Consider the following 21,363-nt stretch of genomic DNA (forward strand, 5'->3'; position numbering starts at 1 on the left):
AATGAAACTGTTGAAAGTTTCATCGTTGTCAAGTGCGGTGTTACCTGAGTACACCCCAGTACCATGTTGTCCCTTCAAAGTGCCTCGAGTCTCTGCCTTGGATTTGCCTATGTATTCATCTCTGAATTTAGCAACGGGCATACCCATCATTGGGTCATAGCTAGGTTCAGTTGATGCAACCCTTGTTACCTGGCCATGAACCTTTGAATTTGATGAGCTTGTTGTATTCCCCATGAATATGATGCAGGTTTGGTTTGGTAAGTGTTTGATGCAGGGTATATATGTGGTTCTCAAACTTGGTTAAGCTCAGAAGAATTTATAAGTTGAGTGAAGTTTGCAACTAGTGCTTAAGCTCGTTTTATAGTGGGTTATGCAGGGTGTCAATGGAAAGATGGAAACATTAGGAAACTAGAAAAAGAAAGAAATAGAGAAACACGTTTTGAATTGTGATCTCTGTGGGAACCAATTGTATTTGCAGAAGCTATCTAGTTAAGATTCCCAACACCAATTAGGTAGTGCTTTATCTATTTTTCAACGGAATAGGTGTTAAACTCAAAAGTAAACAAGTATTATTATTATCACGTCATGGCTTAAAACGTTGTATGCCTTGTAGCTAAATTTGGCGGCTTAGTACGATTGAAAAATAGTGACAATTAATAAATACTTGTATATATGATATTTCTTGGCTTGCTGTTTGCAGAATTTTGTAAACGGTGCTAATTTAGTTGAGTTTTCTCACACAATTTCTTTGCATCGGCTGTCCTCTTTTGATTAAAAAAAAAGTGACGATTAATAAATACTTGAATATATATGATACATTCTATCAATATTTATTATTTCTCAATTTTTTTCTTTTTTTTAAGTATCATTTAATGTTGGAACGTCATGGATAATTTTTCCAAGGAAATGAAAATATATAGAGACACTCATATATTATACATTTTTATCAATACTTATATTTCTTTTTATTTCTATTCATATCACCTATTCTATTCAAAATTTTATTTTTTCTTTAGGTATCATTTAATGTTAGGTGTCAAAGGCTATTTTCCTAAGAAAAAAAAAAAGGGACATGAGAGTTTTTCAAGGAGCAGCCAATGGTATCGGATTCCAAAAGGACTTTTTCAGAGTTGGCGAAATAATCAATAGTTGCAGCTTGCAAGAATCACATCATGCGAGAGTTGCATGTAGGATGCGTATGTGGTTGGTTCTATATATTATCCTTATGGGAAGTTAATAATTTCTTTTTTTTTTCTTTCTCTATTTTTATAGAATATTCATATATTTCATTTTCTAGTGGAAATTAAACAACTCACAATTATTAAACTAGAAATTACAATGAGAGAGCCAGGATGTAAGGGCCCTGTACCATACCAAAAAAAAGAAAAAAGAATCCGCTTTGTAACATACTGCTAGAATTTTTATTCTTGCCCGTATACTGCAAAAACATCAACCCAAATATCAGTTTTTAATTGAATTCAATGTTCATGCATATATAATATAAAATAATTTTATACGATTAACTAATAAGATATTATTATTGGTATGATTTATTGAATTTTAAATTATTATTAAAAAATAATTTATAATTAAATGATGATTTAAAATCATTTTATAATATTTGTTGATCGATAACCTATTTTTGCTTCTTAATTGTATATCAAAAAAGATGTGAGATCTCTTAATTGTCTCAAGTGTTTGTTGATGATTTCTCATATCAATATCTTTAATTTAACCTTTCAAAAAACTATCCTTAATCTAATAATCTAAATAAATTTAATCGAAATTCTAGTTAACTTTTTTTCCAATATTACGATTCCTTTTGAGTTTTACTTGCAAATTTTAAAGACTTCAAAAGTGGCTACCTTTATCAATGAACACATTTTAAATATAAACATATGACAAGCAAATTATAAATACATATAACGGGTTTAAAAGCAAGGATTCTCTTCTAGATCGAATTAACTCTAGCACTCATGATTTTACGAATATATATCTGTGTTGGCCAACTCATTTAAACAGAAGAATTCCAATATGCCATGTCCCTTCAAAAGCCCAAAGATTCCCAGGTCTAACCAAACTGTCTTCTTCTACCACTGATTAATAATATTATTACCTTGTTTTAGAACGAAAAGTCTTATTTCTTTTCCTTTCGTGATATTTTCCATTTGGCAGACAAAAGGTCCATTTGAAAAGAAAAATAAAAACACAGCTAAGCTAAGATTTTTTTTAATAAGTTATTATTATATAACAACTTCTATTATAAGTAGTGCTTAAAATTAAATTTAATAAACTATTTGTGTTTGGATATACATGTTGATAAAAGTTTAAACAATTTTAAAATGTTTAGATGTATATAGCTATATAAGCACTTATAAAATGTTATATCATTTAAAAATATCATGATTAAGAATAAATTAAAAAGTAAGTAAATGAAATGTATTTTTAATACGTAAAGAACAAACATTCTAAGGTGTTAATATATATATATATATATATATATAATAAAATCATGATATATAAACTTAAAAAATGAAATACTATAATGAAGGGAAATGGATCATGATCCATTCAATTAGTTACAACTTTCATTTTTCATTCCCTCGATTTAGGATGTACATAGTGGATAGAGTTTCTAAATTTTAAAAAAAAGTTGGCTATTTCATTCCTACTAATAAATTCAATTGTTTGTGTCACGAGAATTTTGAGATAGAATAAAATATTTTAATTTCAATGAAATCGTGGCTAATATTTATTTTGAGGAAAAAATTTAAAAACCTTTTTAATAAAATGGTCTTTGAAATCATATAAATTCGAGTTAATTACATATAAAAAAAGATATTATCTCCCTACATGCACGTTAGAAAAGGATACATATATATGAAGGCAATACGTGAACCTTGAGTACTAACACTATATCTTACAGGAAGAAAAATATACTCACTTTTTTTTTTAGGAACATGTATACCCATAAATACAATAGTAATTTCAACTACAATCAAAGTCCTTATGTACGCTAAGGACACAGGGCAGATGAGACAAGCTCTTGAATAAGAGTGTAACAAATGCTTTCATTAACTGGAGTTTAATTTACAGAAGAAAAAATATAATCACTTTTCACTTTTGTAATTCGCTGATAAATATGTCCTTGAAAGATGAAAATATAAAATTTAGTTTCCGAAAGTATAAAAAGTAAGAAAAATATATTTGACCGTTAACTTTCGTTCGTTACCATTAATAAAATAATTTACGTGATACAAAGAAACAAATTTGTCACTGAAATGATTGTCAACATAATCATCTCTAATTATCAGCATAGGGACATATTTGTCATAATATTTTTTTGACCTTTTGTCTTTCCACTCCTCTGAAAGATGAAAATACAAACTTTAGTTCTTGAAAGTATAAAAAGTATGACAAATATATTCGGATGTTAACAATAGATTATGACTATTTATTATAGTTTTGAAAAATTTATAATGAATGTGACAAATTTGTAACTGGAATGATTGTCAACGTGATTATCTCTAATTGTCAGCCTAAAGACATATTTGTCATAATATTTTTTAAAACTTTTTGTCTTTTCACTCCGCTGACAAATGCATTCCTAAAAGATGAAAAATACAAACTTTAGTCCCTGAAAGTATAACAAGTGCATCAAATATATCCGGATGTTAATAATAGATTATGACTATTTATTATAGTTTTGAAAAATTTATAATGAATGTGACAAAATTTCCGGAGAGCTATATCGCACCGATAAATGTTTGTTTCCATTATATAATTTTTAAGTTTTATCAAAGGTTGAGACATGTATAAAATATTACCAATGGAAGTGGATTTTTATTACTTTGGCAAATTCTTCCTACTTTTCTTCAACTATAAAAAAAATCAATTTGGTTGTTAACTCTTGAATAAATGCTATCAACATATTTTTTTTTACTGTAAAATGATAAGAAAATCATTGTTTTTGTTTAATCAAACACTATTTATTTAATTTTTTTATAAATTTTTTATAATAAAATATTAATTTCTATCAATATATGCAATGACATCAAATTACAAATTATAATAAAAGTTTGTTGATTTTTAATTTTTTTTAAATCATACACAATTATTTTTTATTGACTCATCATTTAAAAAATTATAACCTTTAAAAAATCATTCCAAATGAGGTGAATGTTTTTTACAAATTAAAAGTGTCATTGTAATTATAATTTTTCCTAAAAATTATTCATGGACCTAATTTAACTATAATGCTTTATAATAAGTATTTTTTTTTACTTGAACCTTTCATCAAACATGAGAGTGTAAAAAAAATATTTATAATTTATAAAACGAGTATTTTCTTTTCTTTTAGACTCAATTTAATTTATGAGTTTGTTAAAAAAAATTGTCACAATCATTATAATTTTTTTTTCAAATTATAATAATTAGTCGCAATCTACTATTAACGTTTGGATATATTTGTTGCACTTTTTGTACTTACGGATTAAATTTTGTATGTTCATCTTTCAGGAACACATTTGTTAACGGGGTGGAAAGACGAAAAGTAAAAAAAATATTATATGACAAATATTTTTTTATGATGACAACTAGAGATGATCAAGTTAACCATCATTTTAGTAACAAATTTATTCCTAGGCTATTTTCATCTTTCATGAATGCATTTGTCACAAGTGACTATTAAAAAAAAACTGTAAGAATTAAAGCTTAATCTGGACCGGTCAACAAAAAAGTACAAAACACATATTTTGAAAAAAAAAAAACGATTTACAGTAGATTACGGTGTAACTTGACATCTTTGTAATATAACTATTTACTACTTGGTGATGTCAAAAGCGTCAATAGGAGAACACGCACGTACATGAATCATGTTCTTGGTATTTCTTTTTATTTTTAATTGCTGTTCTTGGTATTTCTTTTAAAGAACTACTAGAGGTAGTGCAGAAATCATTATAATCATAGGAACATCATTGGAAATGTTGAATTAAGGTCAGATTCAAGATTCTATATTTTATGATTAACGATCAATGAAAGGAATATACTACCTGTTTTTATCTGTCGCCCGCAAAGGCCCGCAAAGAAGACATGCAATATATGGGTTAAATGTGAAAAGCAATCTAGAGCATCATATATTCCACACCCGAGAACGACATTATTAACTTAGACCCGGGAAGTTTTGAATTGTAATATGATTATGTGATACTAAATAGAAAACGATCTACTCTAGGGTCTTTGAACATCTCAATTTAGGTAATTGTGCCAAATGAAATCGTGCAAGGAAAAATATAATACACAGTCCCGAGTCTTGAAGAGGACATAATAATGTATACCCACCCAGTTAGTTTAAGCACTGCCGGCCTTATTTTGGTTCGTCGTGTTTTAATTTTTTGAACTCTTCTGTTGATAAAAATAAATTTAAATTGCAATTCATAGTCAAATTTTAAAAATTGTACTAATTAATTTACACATACACCTACTTGGTACAAATATCAGCAAAAAAAAAATACAAACAATAATTTAAGAGAGTTCCATTAATAGAAGAAAGAAATAGATCAGCGGAAATCTCAATCAATTTTTAAACCTTAGTGTGTACAGATATCATACAAATATGCAATCATCCAACCCAAATTATTCTCCCCAGCTAAACAATATTTCAAATAAATAAATAATTAAATAAAAGAGTATATATACTGGCATGCCTAGTATGTAGGGCCTTATTTTCATGCACTGTATACTCTACAGCAAATATTGGACGCACGCATACCACGCGTTAAGTCACCCCATCAACAAATTTTAATTAAATCCACGCAAGCTCTTTGAGGCTCCTCGGTTCATGAATGATCATTCACAGTCTTTAGCCACTGATCTTGAAGGAACCATTTTTTCTCATGCTTGGTGCAGTTCTCAACTTCTTCTTAGCGTTCAGAATAAAATTTGAAAACTGGTCGTTTTGGTTATCCCTAGGGCTAGCCGTAGCCTCATCATCTGGTGTTGAAGCAGATGCAACGAAGCTCTTCTCCCTACTGATGTGGGACCCAGTTCTAGTAGTTTTATACTTGGACTTGGCATGTTGAATGAAAGTGGTGAAAGTTTCATCGTTATCAAGTGGGGTGTTATTTGAGTACACCCAAGTACCATGTTGTCCCTTCGAAGTGCTTGGGGTCTTTGCCATCATGGGTTTGGCTATATATTCATCTCTGAACTTAGCAACGGGCCTCCCCATTCCTGGGTCATAGCCAGATTCAGTTGAAGCAACCCTTGTAATTATCTGGCCATGATGAACCTTTGAATTTGATGAGTTCTTATTCCCCATGGAGGCAGGTTTGGTTTGGGAAGTGTTTGATGAAGGTTTATGTGGTTCTCAAACTTGGTTAAGCTCAGAAGATTTATGAGTTGAATGTAGTTTGCAACAAGTGTGTGAGCTTGTTTTATAGTGTGGTTTCCAGGGTATAAATGGAAAAATGGAAAGATTATGGAACTAGAAAAAGAAATAGAAACACGTTTTTTGAATTGTGATCGATCTTTGTGGGAACCAATTGTATTTGCATAAGCTATCCAGTTAAGATTCCCAACACCAATCAGGAACAGCTTTTTCTAGTTTTTCACGGAATATGTTGGTGCTAAACTCAAAAGTAAACAAGTACTACTATTATTTTTTTGGTATTAACAAGCACTGTTATTATAACATCATGGCTTGTATTCTTTTGTAAGGTTGTATCTCTTGTAGCCAAATTTGGCGGCTTAATCCTTAAGAAAAAGAGTGATGACATACATACATACATATATCATACATTCAATCATTATTTATTATTTCTCTCATTATATCACTCATTAAATTTTTATTTTTTTATTTCTCTCTTATTTTTAGGTGTCATTTTGTGTTGAATGTCTGTGAATTATTTTCTGAACGGAATGATATGCAAACACACACACACATATATATATATATATATATTCTTTTACCCTTTTGGTTACTATTATATCTTATCATCTTACTGTTATATCGTATCATTTAGTGTTAGATGTCAATTAAGGAAAATAACATAGGGACATGAGAGTTTTTTTCCAAGGAGCAGCTAGCTGGTATTCGATTCCAAAAGGACTTGTACGTTCAGAATTGGCGCAATAAACAAAGTTCAGTTGCAGCTTGCAAGAATCACATCATGCGAGCGTCCCACTTAGGATCGTATATGTGGTTCCATTACCCTTATTGGAAGTTAATATTCATGTCTATATAGTGGAAATTAAATTAAACAAATCACAATTATTTTTGCCCGTAGAAATGTAGTGCGGAAATACCAACCCGAATCCTAATTCTTAATTTGTATATATTTATAAGGATGAGTATCATAAAAAAAATGTGGAGAGTCCCTGAAAATTCTGAATTTTTTAGTGACTGCTGATGATTTCTCGCATCTACCATCCTGAATCCAATAATCTAAGTTAATTTGATAATTCTAGTTAATTTTGTTTCAATATATAAGGTTACCGTTGAGTTTATTACTTGCACATTTTAACGAATTCAAAATTGGTTTACCTTTATCAAATGAACACATTTTAAATATAAATATATGACAAGAAAATTATAAATACATGCATGCATTATGGGTTTAAAAGAATGATTCTGTTGGATCAATAGTTTATGGCAAACCGAAAAAATTATTGGCTAAGTCGCGGACAATGTCACTTTCTTTAAAACGTTTCGTGGCACTGTCAAAAAATGTGCAAGCAGATTATCAACCACGAAATCCCTAGGATAAAACAGCCCAGATCACTGTATAAGATTCTCACTGCATTGAGGAACCTTTTCTAGAATTACACCCTCTTGTATGAATTGAAAAGTTACTCTAAAGCCACCCAAAAATATGACTTGAAAAGTCACTCTAACAGCCAACCGAAAATATGACTTGAAAAGTCACTCTAATAGCCAACCGAAAAGTATGACTTGAAAAGTCACTATTATAGCCAACCGAAAATATGATTTAAAAAGTCACTCTTATAGTCAACCAAAATTATGACTTAAAAAGTCGCTCTTATAGCCAACCGAAAATATGACTTAAAAAGTTACTCTTATAGCCAACTAAAATTATGACTTAAAAAGTCACTCTTATAGCCAACCAAAATTTTTAGAGCGACAGAAAGAAAGAGGGAGAAGTTTGCCGAAAATGCATCGGCTGAAATATGAGAAGGAGAAAGAAAAGTTGAGGAAATGCTTCTCAATTGGGGCAAAGAAAAATGAAGAAAGGAGCTCACTATATATAGGGAGTGAAACACTATTCAAGTGTTTATCCTGAGCGATGTGGGATTTGAAACCTTTTTTTTTCTTCTTTTTTTTCCTTTCTTTTTTTCAAACTTTCATCCACATTCTCCTTTGTTCTAACAATCCCCCACTTGAAATTTGAAAAGAAGATTTTTGAGAATTTCATAAAATTGTGCATAAACAAAGGTGTCATACAACTTGAACATTTACATAGTGAGTAAGATTCAGATTTTACTAGAGTGACTCGAAGTCTTGAACTCTATCTCCGACATCAAACCACACACAACCTTTTCATAGGTGTATTCTACAAAACTCGTGCGTTAAAGGCCATGCACGTCTATCCCGATATAGCTCTAGAAATTTTTGCCCAAAATTTCATATGAAGCGGCCCTCACTTCAACATTCACATAGGTGAATCTATCAAGAGTACTCCTGTAGCCTAGGTACTCCACTCAACGTAGAGTATAAATCTCATTAAGAATTATGAATTTTTTTTTCATAACTCATCCTCTTGTTACTTCAGGAATCATGTTGCTTTCACTTATAATAGCATGTTCATCTCATATCACTTCATAACTTGTTATTACCCATTGAACCTAGTTCTTGGGATCTCCAGTCATTTAGGTCGGGTTACCATCATGAATGATCATCGCAGTAAGGGCAATAGTCTCATTCTTTTAGAAGTGTAATGGACTTTCTCTCTAGCTAATCCTTTCGTCAAAGGATCTGCTAAATTATCATTAGTGCGTACGTGATCCACTCTAATAGCTTCTATTGAGAGTAATTCTCTAACAATGTTGTGCTTACAACGTATCTGTCGTTTCTTACCATTGTAATAACGGTTCTCAATTTTATTTTTATTTTTTATTATTTTTTTTTTTTTTTGCAATAGCCGCGGTACTATCGCAATGGATCAACACAGCTAGTATCGATCTTTCCCATAACGGAATCTCTGCAAGTAAGCTTCTCAGCCAACTTGCTTCCTCACTAGCAGTTGCTAGTGCTATCATCTCAGATTCCATAATGGACTAAGCTAAGATAGTCTGTTTCTTTGACTTACAAGAAACAGCCCCACCAGCTATGCTAAATATATAGCTGTTAGTTGCTTTGGAATCATCTGAAAGAGTGTTCCAATCTGCATCACTGTATCCTTCAAGTATAGCGGGAAACCATTTATAATGTAATCCAAGGTTTATGGTTCTTTTAAGGTACCTCATTACCCTTTCAATAGCGTGCCAATGCTCTTTACTAGGTCTACTGGTAAACCTGCATAATAATCCCACAACATAGGCTATGTCGGGTCTAGTACAATCAGTGGCATACCTAAGGCTACCAATGATACTTGCATACTCAGTTTGTCGTATACCTTCACCAGTGTTCTTAAACAATTTTACACTTGGATCATATGGTGTACTAGCAGGTTTATTTAAGATCTTCTCAATGTAGTGAGATTGATCCAGAGAAATTCCCTCTTATGACCTAGTAATCTTAATACCAAGGATTACACTTGCTTCTCCGAGGTCTTTCATATCAAAGTTGTTACACAACAATGATTTCACATCTAATAGGTTTGCAGCCAGGAGGCAAGTCTACTAAATGTCAGGTCTTGTTAGATTCTAAAGAATCGATCTCATTATTAATGGCTTCTTGCCACAAGTCAGCATCCAAAGAAGACAAAGCTTCTTGGAGGTTTGATGGATCCTCTTCTAATGTATAGGTCATATAATCGGGCCCATACTCTTTAGCAATTCTTGCTCTTTTACCTCTTCGAGACTTTATATCTGGTTCTGGTTGTGCAAGATTTTCACTACTAATAGCAAGAAGATAACTGGATGAAGTACCCCCACTATTCCTTAATTTAAAAGAAAATCAGAAACCAGATTCTTTCTCATCTCTGGAGTATGCATCACATCTTTGAGAATCAAAGTCTTTCCAGAGGTAAACTTTAGTTCAACATCTCCAATTCCAGTAACCGTAGAGGTGTGGAAATCACCCAGCAACACTTTCTTATTCGTGTATGTTTTAAACATAGCACGATCATAGCAGACATAGCGAGAGGCGCCAGTGTCTACCCACCATCCATCTAATCCTCCAATCATATTGATCTCAGTTATCACATCTGTGTATGACTCTTGAGTAATTTTTTGTATCTCGTGGGATTGAGACTCTACTGATTTATCATCAGTCATTTGATACTTGAGGTAGCGGCTAACAACATACTTTTTAGTCCTAGCTTCCTCAATATCATACTTCTCTTCCAGAGCCAACCAAACTAATTTGGCAGACTTATATGGACTATAATCATAGAGATCATCAGCTAACCCATTCAGAATGAAATTCTTGCATAGGTAATCATTTTCATTCCAAAGAGCTAAGTTCATAGTCATTTTATCCTTCACTTCCTTCTCAGCATCTTTAGACATCATTGGAATATCAGTGTTCAAAACACAAGCAACTTTTCTCATAGTTAAAGAAAACATCATCTTTTGTTGCTAACGTTTGAAATGATACCCTTCAAATCTAAAAGGTTTGTTGAGGTCATTGTTGTTCGAGCCAGTAATATCTATGGTAGCCATAGCAGAGCCGAAATCGTCTTAAAATTGTTGGATCAATAGTTTATGGCAAACCGAAAAAATTATTGGCTGAGTCGCGGACAATGTCGCTTTCTTTAAGACGTTTCGTGACACTGTCAAAAAATGTGCAAGCAGACTATCAACCACGAAGTCCCCAGGATAAAACAGCCCAGATCACTGTATAAGATTCCCACTGCACTGAGGGAACTTTTTCTAGAATTACACCCTCTTGTATGACTTGAAAAGTCACTCTAAAGCCACCCAAAAATATGACTTGAAAAGTCACTCTAACAGCCAATCGAAAATATGACTTGAAAAGTCACTCTAATAGTCAAACGAAAAGTATGACTTGAAAAGTCACTATTATAGCCAACCGAAAATATGACTTAAAAAGTCACTCTTATAGCCAACCAAAATTATGACTTAAAAAGTCGCTCTTATAGCCAACCGAAAATATGACTTAAAATGTTTCTTTTATAACCAACCAAAATTATGACTTAAAAAGTCACTCTTATAACCAACCGAAATTTTTAGAGCGACCGAAAGAAAGAGGGAGAAGTTTGCCGGAAATGCATCAGCTGAAATATGAGAAGGAGAAAGAAAAGTTGAGGAAATGCTTCTCAACTGGGGCAAAGAAAAATGAAGAGAGAAGCTCTCTATATATAGGGATTGAAACATTATTCAAGTGTTTATCTTGAGCGATGTTGGACTTGAAACCTTTTTTTTTTCTTCTTTTTTTTCCTTTCTTTTTTTTCAAACTTTCATCCACATTCTCCTTTATTCTAACATATTCTCATCTAGAATTAACTGTAGCACGTACTCATATGATTTTACAAATTTACATTTGGGTTGGCCAACGCATCTTAAGTAAGAGATCGAATTTCAGCATGTCATGTCCCTTCAAAAAAATGACAGAGAGAAAGGGAAAAAAAAGTCGACCATAAAAAATAAGAGAGGATGAAAAATAAGTGCAAGTAATTCCATAGAGCTTTAAAGACATGAAGCAGTCTTAATTTTCTACTCAGGCCAAAAGATTCCCCATCTCGCCAACTATATATCCTCTTCTACCGCTAATTTTTCTTTTTTGGGTACATATGAAACTTAAAAAAAGACAGCAAATGAACAGAAAACATTAAGAAACATGAGCCAAATCATATCCTAAAGCAGCAAAGATGTTATCCAGAGGGAGCTAGGTTCCATTCCTTGTGCCTGATAAGTGTGAGAACCCCGGCTAGCTAAAGTATATATCTTCACAGCTAATTAATATTTATTTATCACCTTTAATAGTAAAAAAAAATTTAAATAATGAATGTTGATAATCCTATATACAACTTTCTATTAGGGGTACTGAAAATAAGTCAGTGATTTAATTTCAACTACAACCCCAAGGTATGCTAAGGACAGCACTCAGCAGGCACATGACAAACTCTTGAGTAAGAGTGTAACGAAGTGCTTTCATTAATTGTATAGTTTTACAGAAGAAAAAAAACTGCAAGGATTAAATTATAATCTTGGAAAACGACAGAAAACAAAAAAGTACAAAACACGTGCTTTAGGAAAAAAACACCAATTTACAATTGATCGCAGTATAACATGCATGAAACCTTTGTAATAATAAATTAATATTTACTAATTGAGATGCCAAAAGCATCCATAGTAGTAACACGCACATGAATCATGTTCTTGGTATTTCTTTTAAAGAACTGCTCGTAGGCAAAGCCAACGAAATTGACTGATGACGAGGTAGTGCAGAGAAATTCATTATAATCATAGGATCATCATTGAAAATGCTGGATTGATCGAGGTAAGATTCAAGATTCCATGTGTGCTTAATGCTTGATGATGGAATCTCCTACCTGCTTTATCTGTCTCCCGCAAAGAGAACCATAGATGGGTTAAATGTGAAGAGCGAGCAAGCAGCACAGCATATCATTCCCCACACCCGACAACGACATTTTATAAACTTAGATTAGACCTCAGTAAGAAACTAAGTTTTGAATTGTAATGTGATTATGTCAAACTAAATAGATAACTATCTACTCTAAGGAGATTTGCACATCTCGATCAACTTAGGTAATTGTATACATAGTGAAATCGTTTAAGAAAAAATATACAATCGAGTCTTGAAGGGCATGTTTTAAGGACTGCCTTGTTTTGTTTTGATTTTTCAAGTTTTTAACTGTTATTTTTTTTAATAATAATAATAATAAATCAATTTTAAATTTTTATATGTGACATGGTAAAAACAGAGTGCAGATCAATTTACAAACCTTCCATTGAATACAAACACCAATTTCTGTGAATTCCAATAGAATAAAGAAATAGGGCGATAAAAGTGGAAATATAAATCAATGTTTAAACTATAGGAATTATATCTCTTAGTTCCAATTTATCTTTTAGTTGTTGCTTAATGTTATCTTTAAATTTTATTTTAAATAATTATTATCTACTTGTTATTATATTTAATTTATATTTCAAATAGTTGTGACTTAGAGTTAACTATTATCCAGTTCTATTGTATAATCATTTCTATATATATATATATATATATATATATATATATATATATATATATATATATATATATATATTATATGGTCTGATGTATTTCACATTACAAATTAATGAAACACATTTTATTCAAATTACTTCTCAATATAAACCTCAATGTATATAGGTATCATACAAATATGCCATCAACCAATCCAAATTTTATTTCAAATAGAAAAATAAAGGAGTATTTCAGTATATGTTTGCATGCCTATACTATGGCCTTATTTTCATGCACTATATACTCGATCGATAACAAATATTGGACACACCACACTTCAAGTCCCCATCAATAGCCGTTCTTGAAGAAGGAATCATTCTTTCTCATGCTTGATGTAGTTCTCAACTTCTTCTTAGTACTCAGAATAAAATTTGAAAACTGATCGTTTTGGTTATCCCTTGCATTAACCTCGTACACTGGTGGTGGTGCTGGTGCAACGTAGCTTTGCTCGCGATTGATGTGGGACACGGTTCTAATTTTACACTTGGCACGTCGTATGAAAGTGTTGAAAGTTTCATTGCTATCAAGTGGGGCATTGCCTTGTTGATATGAGTACACCCCAGAACCCTTCAATTTGCCTGGGGTCTCTCCCTTGGATTTTCCTATGTGTTCATCTCTGAATTTAGTAACAGGCATCCCAATCGTTGGATCATAGTCATAGCCAGGTTTAGTTGAAGCAATCCTTATTACCTGGCCATGAACCTTTGACTTTGACGAGTTCCTATTCCCCATGGATATATATGATGCAGGCTAGCTAGGTTTGGTTTGGCAAGTGTTTGAAGTTGGGTATGTATTTGTTTCTAAAATTTGGTAAGCTCAGAAGACTATATATGTTGAGTGCAGTTAAGCTCAGAAGCTTGTTTTATGGTGTGTTTTCCGGGGTGTAAATGGAAAGATGCAATAAATATTGGGGAACCAGAGAAAAAAAGAAACAAAGAAATAGAAACACGTTTTGAATTAATTGTGATCTTTGTGGGAACCAATATTGTATTTGCAGAAGCTATCCAGTTAATTAAGGTCCCTGGTAGCAATTTTGGAATAGTTTTTTTCTAATTTTTCACGGAATATAATGGTGCTAAACTCAAAAGCAAACAAGTACTATTATTAATCATATATTATAATATCATGGCTTGTAACATTTTATATAACTATATATGTATTGTCGCCAAATTTGGCGGCTTAGTCTTAAAGAAAAAAAGGAAAAACATAGGGATATGAGAGTTTTCCAAAGGAGAAGCTAGATGGTATCAGATTCCAAAAGGACTTGTTCAGAATTGGCGAAATAAACAAACAAGGTTCAGTTGCAGCTTGCAAGAAGATTAGAAAATCACATCATGCGACACCGTCCCACACACCCGTATTATGTCTTTCTAGTGCAAATTAAACAACTGGCAGTTTTAAATTGAACTTGAAATTACAATCAGAGAACCAGAAAATGTAGGTGTCTCCCGTATCATGGCAAAGAAAACAAAAAGAAATCGCTTTGTAAGATAAGGCATATCCAAGGAGGTGATTAATCTAATATCACGAATGAAAGAAAACTCACCTGCACTTGAAGCTGGAGCTGCTTTAAATATTCTATGGCCTCATCTAGCATTGAAGCTCTGTCTGTCTATTGAAAACAAACACAAAGGAATCATCAAGAAAATAATAATTCTAAAAAAAAGAAAATAGTAATATTTTGTAAGATTAATCAAGTTAATGAAGAGGCAGATGATTATAAATATATGTAGAGATATATTACTTTGTTGGAATTTGGAATTAAATTCTCCAAGGTTTTCATTTTCTCCTTAATCTTATTCCTCCTTCTCTCCACACATCATAATCATCAATCAAAATTAGAAAATAGAAAGATTTCTCATAAAATTAAAAGATAAAAACTTAATCTTTTTAGATAAATTATGGAACCCTACAGTTTTACTCCTCTTTGACAAAGAACGGGGTGGTGGGACAGGTTTCGAAGCCTCCACATTCTTTTATCGAAAAAAAAAACTTCAACTCACTAATAGTAAAAGGGTCATCCAAAATGTAATTTTTTGAATTTCCAAAAGATTTAGCCAACTCTGTGTTCTAAAATTTCCTTAAAACTTTGAAGCCAAAATCATATAAACTATTAACAAGGTTTTAAAAAATAGATTTCAATAATTTTAAGCAGAATTTGTACTTATGAGTTATGATATAAGAAGCAAAAATAAGACTAAGAAATTGAAATGTATATCAAATAAAAATCTCATATCTAATGAAAAGAAAGAAGTAGCATTTTCATCCCTCAAATTCCTAATAAACAAACTTCAGCATAGAGGAATCAAAAAGAGGAAGACAATACCGCAACATTGTAGTAGAAAAAGCAACTTGCAAAATCAAAACCAAACCAAACACTAATATCAATTTCACATGCAAAAATAAAAATACATCATAGAAAGGAGAGAAACAAGGGAAAGCAAAAACTTATCTTGTCTAGGGGGTGCATGTGAAGCTCTTCCAAGAGATTGTCATTCGTGTTCTCGTGCTTACTCGATAGTTTTTGTTTCAGATAAAAAAGAAGCACAACAAATGATAAATAGACAGTAGACTTTATTGAAATTCAACTTCAAATTTCAAAAACATAAACTCATCCATCAAATTGAGTTATTTATAGATGAACATAGCAAAATATAGTGGAAAGACAAACAAAATTCAAATTCAAAATGGAACGGATTTTCATGTCTCAAAAAATTATGTCTACAAAGGCATGGAAAAATGAAAGCAGATTTACTTTGCCAAGTGATTCATTTGTAATGTATTTCTTTTGCCTCAAATAGACAAAAATTTGAAAAGCAATTTCAAGCTGACAGAAGTTGACACGTGTATTTTTATTTTTTTGCAATAAACTGTAATTTATGAATTCTCAAGTATTATAGATTATAGATTGTTAAAACAAAAATAATTTTGTGAATTATATTTGTTCTAAAACACGCTCAACCATCGTATTTCCAACTACAAATCATGGATCCTCATCACCTTTGTGCTTATTTTGCTATTTTATTTATTATAAAATTACATTTAAAGTAAAAATAATTTTCTCAATTATATTTGTTCTAAAACAAGTCAACCTGTATTTCAACTACAAATCAAACATACACGAAAATCGAAAATGGTTGATGATATTTTGTTTTTGGACACTTTGTGTCGTCATCAAAAATAAACTGCCGGTTGCAAGAATTGGGCCGCACGAACAACACGGGTCGGTGTCGGGTGCCCATTCTAAAACCCTTACTCTTCACACTCACTCTGCACTTACCTTTGGTCTTCCCGAACCTAAAACCCTCGCTCGTAGTCTCTCTCTTTCTCTCTGCATTCCATTCCTTAGTTTTAGGGCTTTTCATTCTTCACTCTTCTCTTCGCTTCAATGGCTACAATCGTTCTCAGAAATTGCTCTTCCACTTCTCGGCGCCTCTTCCCCTTAACCTCTCAAATCCACTCTTCCTTCACTCGTTCCCCTCTCTCTCCTCCCGTTTTCACCAATGACTCCACATCTTCTTCTTCTTCTTCTTCTTCCAGTTCCAACCCCTGGTGGAGATCCATGGCCACCTTCACCAGAACGTAACTCTCTCTTTCTCTTTTTCGCCACCGCCACAAAAATAATAAATAAATAAATAAATAATAATGATAATTACATGTTTTACTTGTTTTTTTCCTTTTATTATTGTTTGATGTTGTTTTGCTGGCAGGAAACCTCACGTTAATGTCGGAACTATTGGACACGTGGATCACGGGAAGACCACGCTTACTGCAGCAATCACCAGGGTTTTATTATACTCCTTTTCTTTTTCGTATTTCAGTGTTTGTTCAAATGTGTTTTCAGGCAAAGAGGTTTAGGTGTTCATTAGTCCAATTGGATTTGATCAGGTGCTTGCGGATGAAGGGAAAGCTAAAGCTGTTGCCTTCGATGAAATCGATAAGGCTCCTGAAGAGAAGAAGAGAGGAATCACGATTGCAACGGTTCGACTTATTCTTTCAGACATGTCCTTCTGGTCTTGCTATCGATTGTGCTATTTTGTGTCGAGATGTGTGCTTGCTTAATGCTTTAATTTTCAGGCACATGTGGAGTATGAGACTGCGAAAAGACATTATGCTCATGTGGACTGCCCTGGACACGCAGATTATGTTAAAGTTAGCTTTCTAATTTGGTCTAATTTCTCCAAGAATGATGTTATTGACTAGAGTTATTAATTACCTAACACCAGCTGGATCACTGGATGGATAGCTTGAGAGAGAAGATTGAATTATTAAATGGAGGATTGTTAATTGCTGGAATGGAATTTAAGCAATTTAACAATGTATAATACTTGTTAATTGTGAAATTTAACATATTTGGGTAGCTTGATCTTCTATTCAAAATGAGATGGAAAATTTAAGGTAGGGATTTGGAATTAGATTAGTTTCTATCCAAATCATTTTATAAAGAATAGATCACGCAAAATATTGCAATGCCTTAGCTGCATCTGTTAGATTACTGCTTTCCTAGGAACATTAGTGGCTTTAGCATTCCTACCTGGTGGTTTGTCTAATCATTTTCTTTAGTGCGAATCACAAAAATAATTCATATTCGCCCTATGTTTAATAATTGTCTGTTTTGCAGAATATGATTACAGGAGCTGCCCAGATGGATGGAGGTATACTTGTTGTATCCGCACCTGATGGACCTATGCCTCAAACCAAGGAGCACATTCTTCTTGCTCGCCAAGTAGGTATTTTACTAAAGTGGTTTGTAAATAATCTAAGCATACATTAGGTCTACAGTGTCCTCCTGGCTTCTAGATTAATGCACACATTATCTTTTCAAATGTATTATGCAGGTTGGTGTGCCATCTCTGGTGTGTTTTCTAAATAAAGTTGATGCAGTTGATGATCCAGAGTTGTTAGAGCTTGTAGAAATGGAGCTCCGTGGTAGGGTGTTTCTCTAAGGCTTCACCTTCCCTCTCGTCCCTGCTCAGAAAATGAATACACCCACATAAGTTTCTATAGTCCTTGTGTTTGTTAAAAATTGAAAGTTTATTTATGTTAATCATGTGTTTGGCAGAGCTTCTGAGCTTCTACAAGTTCCCTGGGGATGAAATCCCTATCATTAGAGGTTCAGCATTGTCTGCCTTACAGGGTACAAATGATGAGATCGGAAGACAGGCCATCCTAAAATTAATGGATGCTGTGGATGAATACATTCCTGACCCTGTTCGCCAACTTGACAAGCCTTTCCTAATGCCAATTGAAGATGTGTTCTCAATTCAGGTAAAAGGACTTGGACTACAATTTTTTTTTTTTTAAGAAAGCCAATTCATTGAAGTAAAGATGAGCTTGGTTATAATATTCTTACAATATGTTAGTCTTATATTTTTTTTACCATGTACCCTCACTGTTCCTTTGTAAGCACTGCTTAGGTAATGACACACTGCTTTTATGAAATACAGTTAGTATCCTTTTACATTAAATTTTTTTTTTAATTTCCTAATATGCTCCTTCAGTTCACTCATAAACTATAGTAATTATTGGTGTGTCTCAAACACTTGAGGATATGTGGAACAGTGCCTCATATTGGGTCTTCTTTTAACTGGGGACTTTCAAGAATTTATTACTTGCCCTTCTAAATCTAATTAGGTGAAGATAAGGATAGAATTAAAAAAATAGTAATTATGCTGTCTAGGTCCTTTTGAAAATTAAAAAGAAAAAGGAGGTACGTAGTATTTGTTGGGGCCTTACTGTTTTCAGTGACATGATACACCTGGTGTAAATCTAGTATGATGCTTTGAAAGGCATTTTTGCCTAATTTTGAAGTTATTTTTCTTTTCTTGTAATAGAGTATTAAAGTTTTTATTTTTCAATGCTTTTAAGTTCTCTCAAAATCTGCATTGGTTTCCTCATATGTGTTGGATGAAAAGAAACATAAGGGAAATGATTTCCTGAAAGTCATTTCAGCTGCTTTATATTTTAAATTTGTGATGAAGGGACGTGGAACAGTTGCCACTGGCCGTGTTGAACAAGGGATCATTAAAGTTGGTGATGAAGTGGAGGTGTTGGGTCTAATGCAGGTATCTTCGTTGAGTCATTTCCTGTTTCTTGCTCCCCTCTGATTCTCATCATTCCTTTGGATTAAACTGCCAAATGCTGATTTCTTTTGCTGCTTCTATATTTTTATTTGCCACTAATGATGACTGATGATTAGTGGTTTGTACTTCGTTCTTTGATGGGCATTAGATTGTTTCTTTATCAGAGCTTTTGGTAAATTCCTGTGGTATTGGTTCCTAAAACATATTTTTCCTTGGTAGGGTGGTCCTCTGAAAACAACAGTAACTGGAGTTGAGATGTTCAAGAAGATTTTGGATCAAGGACAGGTAAGTGACTGTTATCTTCATCTACAAGGGCTATTTACATAGAGCATATGTTAAACTAATATGGATTTTTAATACATTTTGTTAGGCTGGTGATAACGTGGGTCTTCTTCTCCGTGGTCTGAAGCGGGAAGACATTCAACGTGGTCAGGTTAGTTGAGGAGATCTAGCTTTTGCTTTTTGTTAGACATCATAGCTGCATGCAAGAGAACTGTATATTATCTGTATTTGTTTCGATAAAATTTATAGAATTTCGAATTCAAATTACTAAATTTGAGAAAGCACTTTCCCAATGCTGCTTTCTATTGAAAAGGTGATTGCCAAACCTGGTTCTGTAAAAACATCCAAGAAATTTGAGGCAGAGATATATGTACTCACAAAGGATGAGGGAGGGCGACACACTGCTTTCTTCTCTAACTACAAACCTCAGTTTTACTTGAGGACTGCTGATGTCACTGGAAAAGTAGAGTTGCCCGAAAATGTTAAAATGGTTATGCCTGGAGACAATGTTACTGCCGTGTTTGAATTGATTTCAGCAGTTCCACTTGAAGCAGGTCAGTATGACTAAATTGAGTGAGAGAAAAAATTCAATTTGCAGTATTATTCAACCCGCCCTACATAGATACATTTATCCATATGCTGAATATTATTGTGCCATTCATGCTGGAAGACTGAACTTTGCTTTGCCGATTGCTATTTCTTCTGCAGGACAAAGATTTGCCTTGAGAGAAGGTGGAAGAACAGTTGGTGCCGGTGTGGTGTCAAAAGTACTGAGCTAGTGCATTTGCCATGATTCAAGTTTTAGTCTACCCATTTGCAAAGGGGGTTGGAAACCCTGAGACCTGACTTTTATCTTGAGAAATACAAACATGTGCCAAGCAATATAATATTTATCGGTTGTGTTGGATGAAATTGAGTAAATTTTAGAGGAGTTAATTATCACTGTTCATTTTTGTAGTGCATAATTTATCAACATGCTCATGATCGCTGCAGACTGTTTCTGCTTTATGAAAATAATTTGTGTATCATCTGTGTTCAACAGTCCGAGCCATAGATATCGGGTTTTACATTTTTTTTTTGTTTTAAATAATGATCTTTTTATTTGAAGCTCTATTGTTGATTGCATCTATTGATTTCAGATATAAACAAATTCTTACGATATAGTTGTCTGGGTATCACTTATTGGAAACTCATTTTGTAGTTGATGCGCAAGACCTGAGGTTGTACTGCATAACCCGACATGAAAATTTACTGAATTCTAGGGCATGTCTATCTATCACCTATACTATTAGCCATCTATTTCAATTGGTTAAATCAATTGGCTGAAGGAATGAGGTTGTGAATGCAATTAATTTTAATTTTGATCATTTAAGAACATGATTAAAAAAATGTTCTCATTAGAACCGCCTTCGTTTAACTTAAGAATGACTATTCACAATGAAAAATGTTAATTTTTTGTATTAAACTTCGTATAATGAAATTCATTCAGCCTTTGTTTATTTCAACTACCTAATTTAAATGTGCAGTTTAAGTGCTAACTCAAATAAAAATAGTTTTTTTTTTCCATCATTTATCTAAACTCATTCATACATGCAAAATATTACTGAC

General features: G+C 32.7%; 1 protein-coding gene across 1 annotated transcript; it reads left to right on the forward strand.

The window, feature by feature from the left end:
* Positions 1-16,650: 16,650 nt before the first annotated feature.
* Positions 16,651-20,868, forward strand: LOC114406834 (elongation factor Tu, mitochondrial-like). The gene is made up of 12 exons (XM_028369661.1): positions 16,651-16,972; positions 17,101-17,176; positions 17,279-17,371; positions 17,468-17,542; positions 18,012-18,116; positions 18,229-18,319; positions 18,453-18,658; positions 19,372-19,455; positions 19,693-19,758; positions 19,844-19,906; positions 20,069-20,309; positions 20,464-20,868. Exons 1-12 carry the CDS (start codon positions 16,779-16,781, stop codon positions 20,532-20,534), a joined length of 1,365 nt encoding a protein of 454 aa, XP_028225462.1. The 5' UTR covers positions 16,651-16,778; the 3' UTR covers positions 20,535-20,868.
* The last annotated feature ends 495 nt before the right edge of the window (positions 20,869-21,363 follow it).

Source organism: Glycine soja, chromosome 3 (assembly GCF_004193775.1).
Source record: "Glycine soja cultivar W05 chromosome 3, ASM419377v2, whole genome shotgun sequence".
Lineage (NCBI taxonomy): Eukaryota > Viridiplantae > Streptophyta > Magnoliopsida > Fabales > Fabaceae > Glycine > Glycine soja.

Bases quoted from the DNA above. Each gene is read 5' to 3' on its own strand.
- LOC114406834 (XM_028369661.1), top strand. From the start codon at position 16,779: ATGGCTACAATCGTTCTCAGAAATTGCTCTTCCACTTCTCGGCGCCTC. The intron at 16,973-17,100 runs GTAACTCTCTCT...TTTTGCTGGCAG, and splicing joins ATGGCCACCTTCACCAGAAC to GAAACCTCACGTTAATGTCG. The intron at 17,543-18,011 runs GTTAGCTTTCTA...TCTGTTTTGCAG, and splicing joins GACACGCAGATTATGTTAAA to AATATGATTACAGGAGCTGC.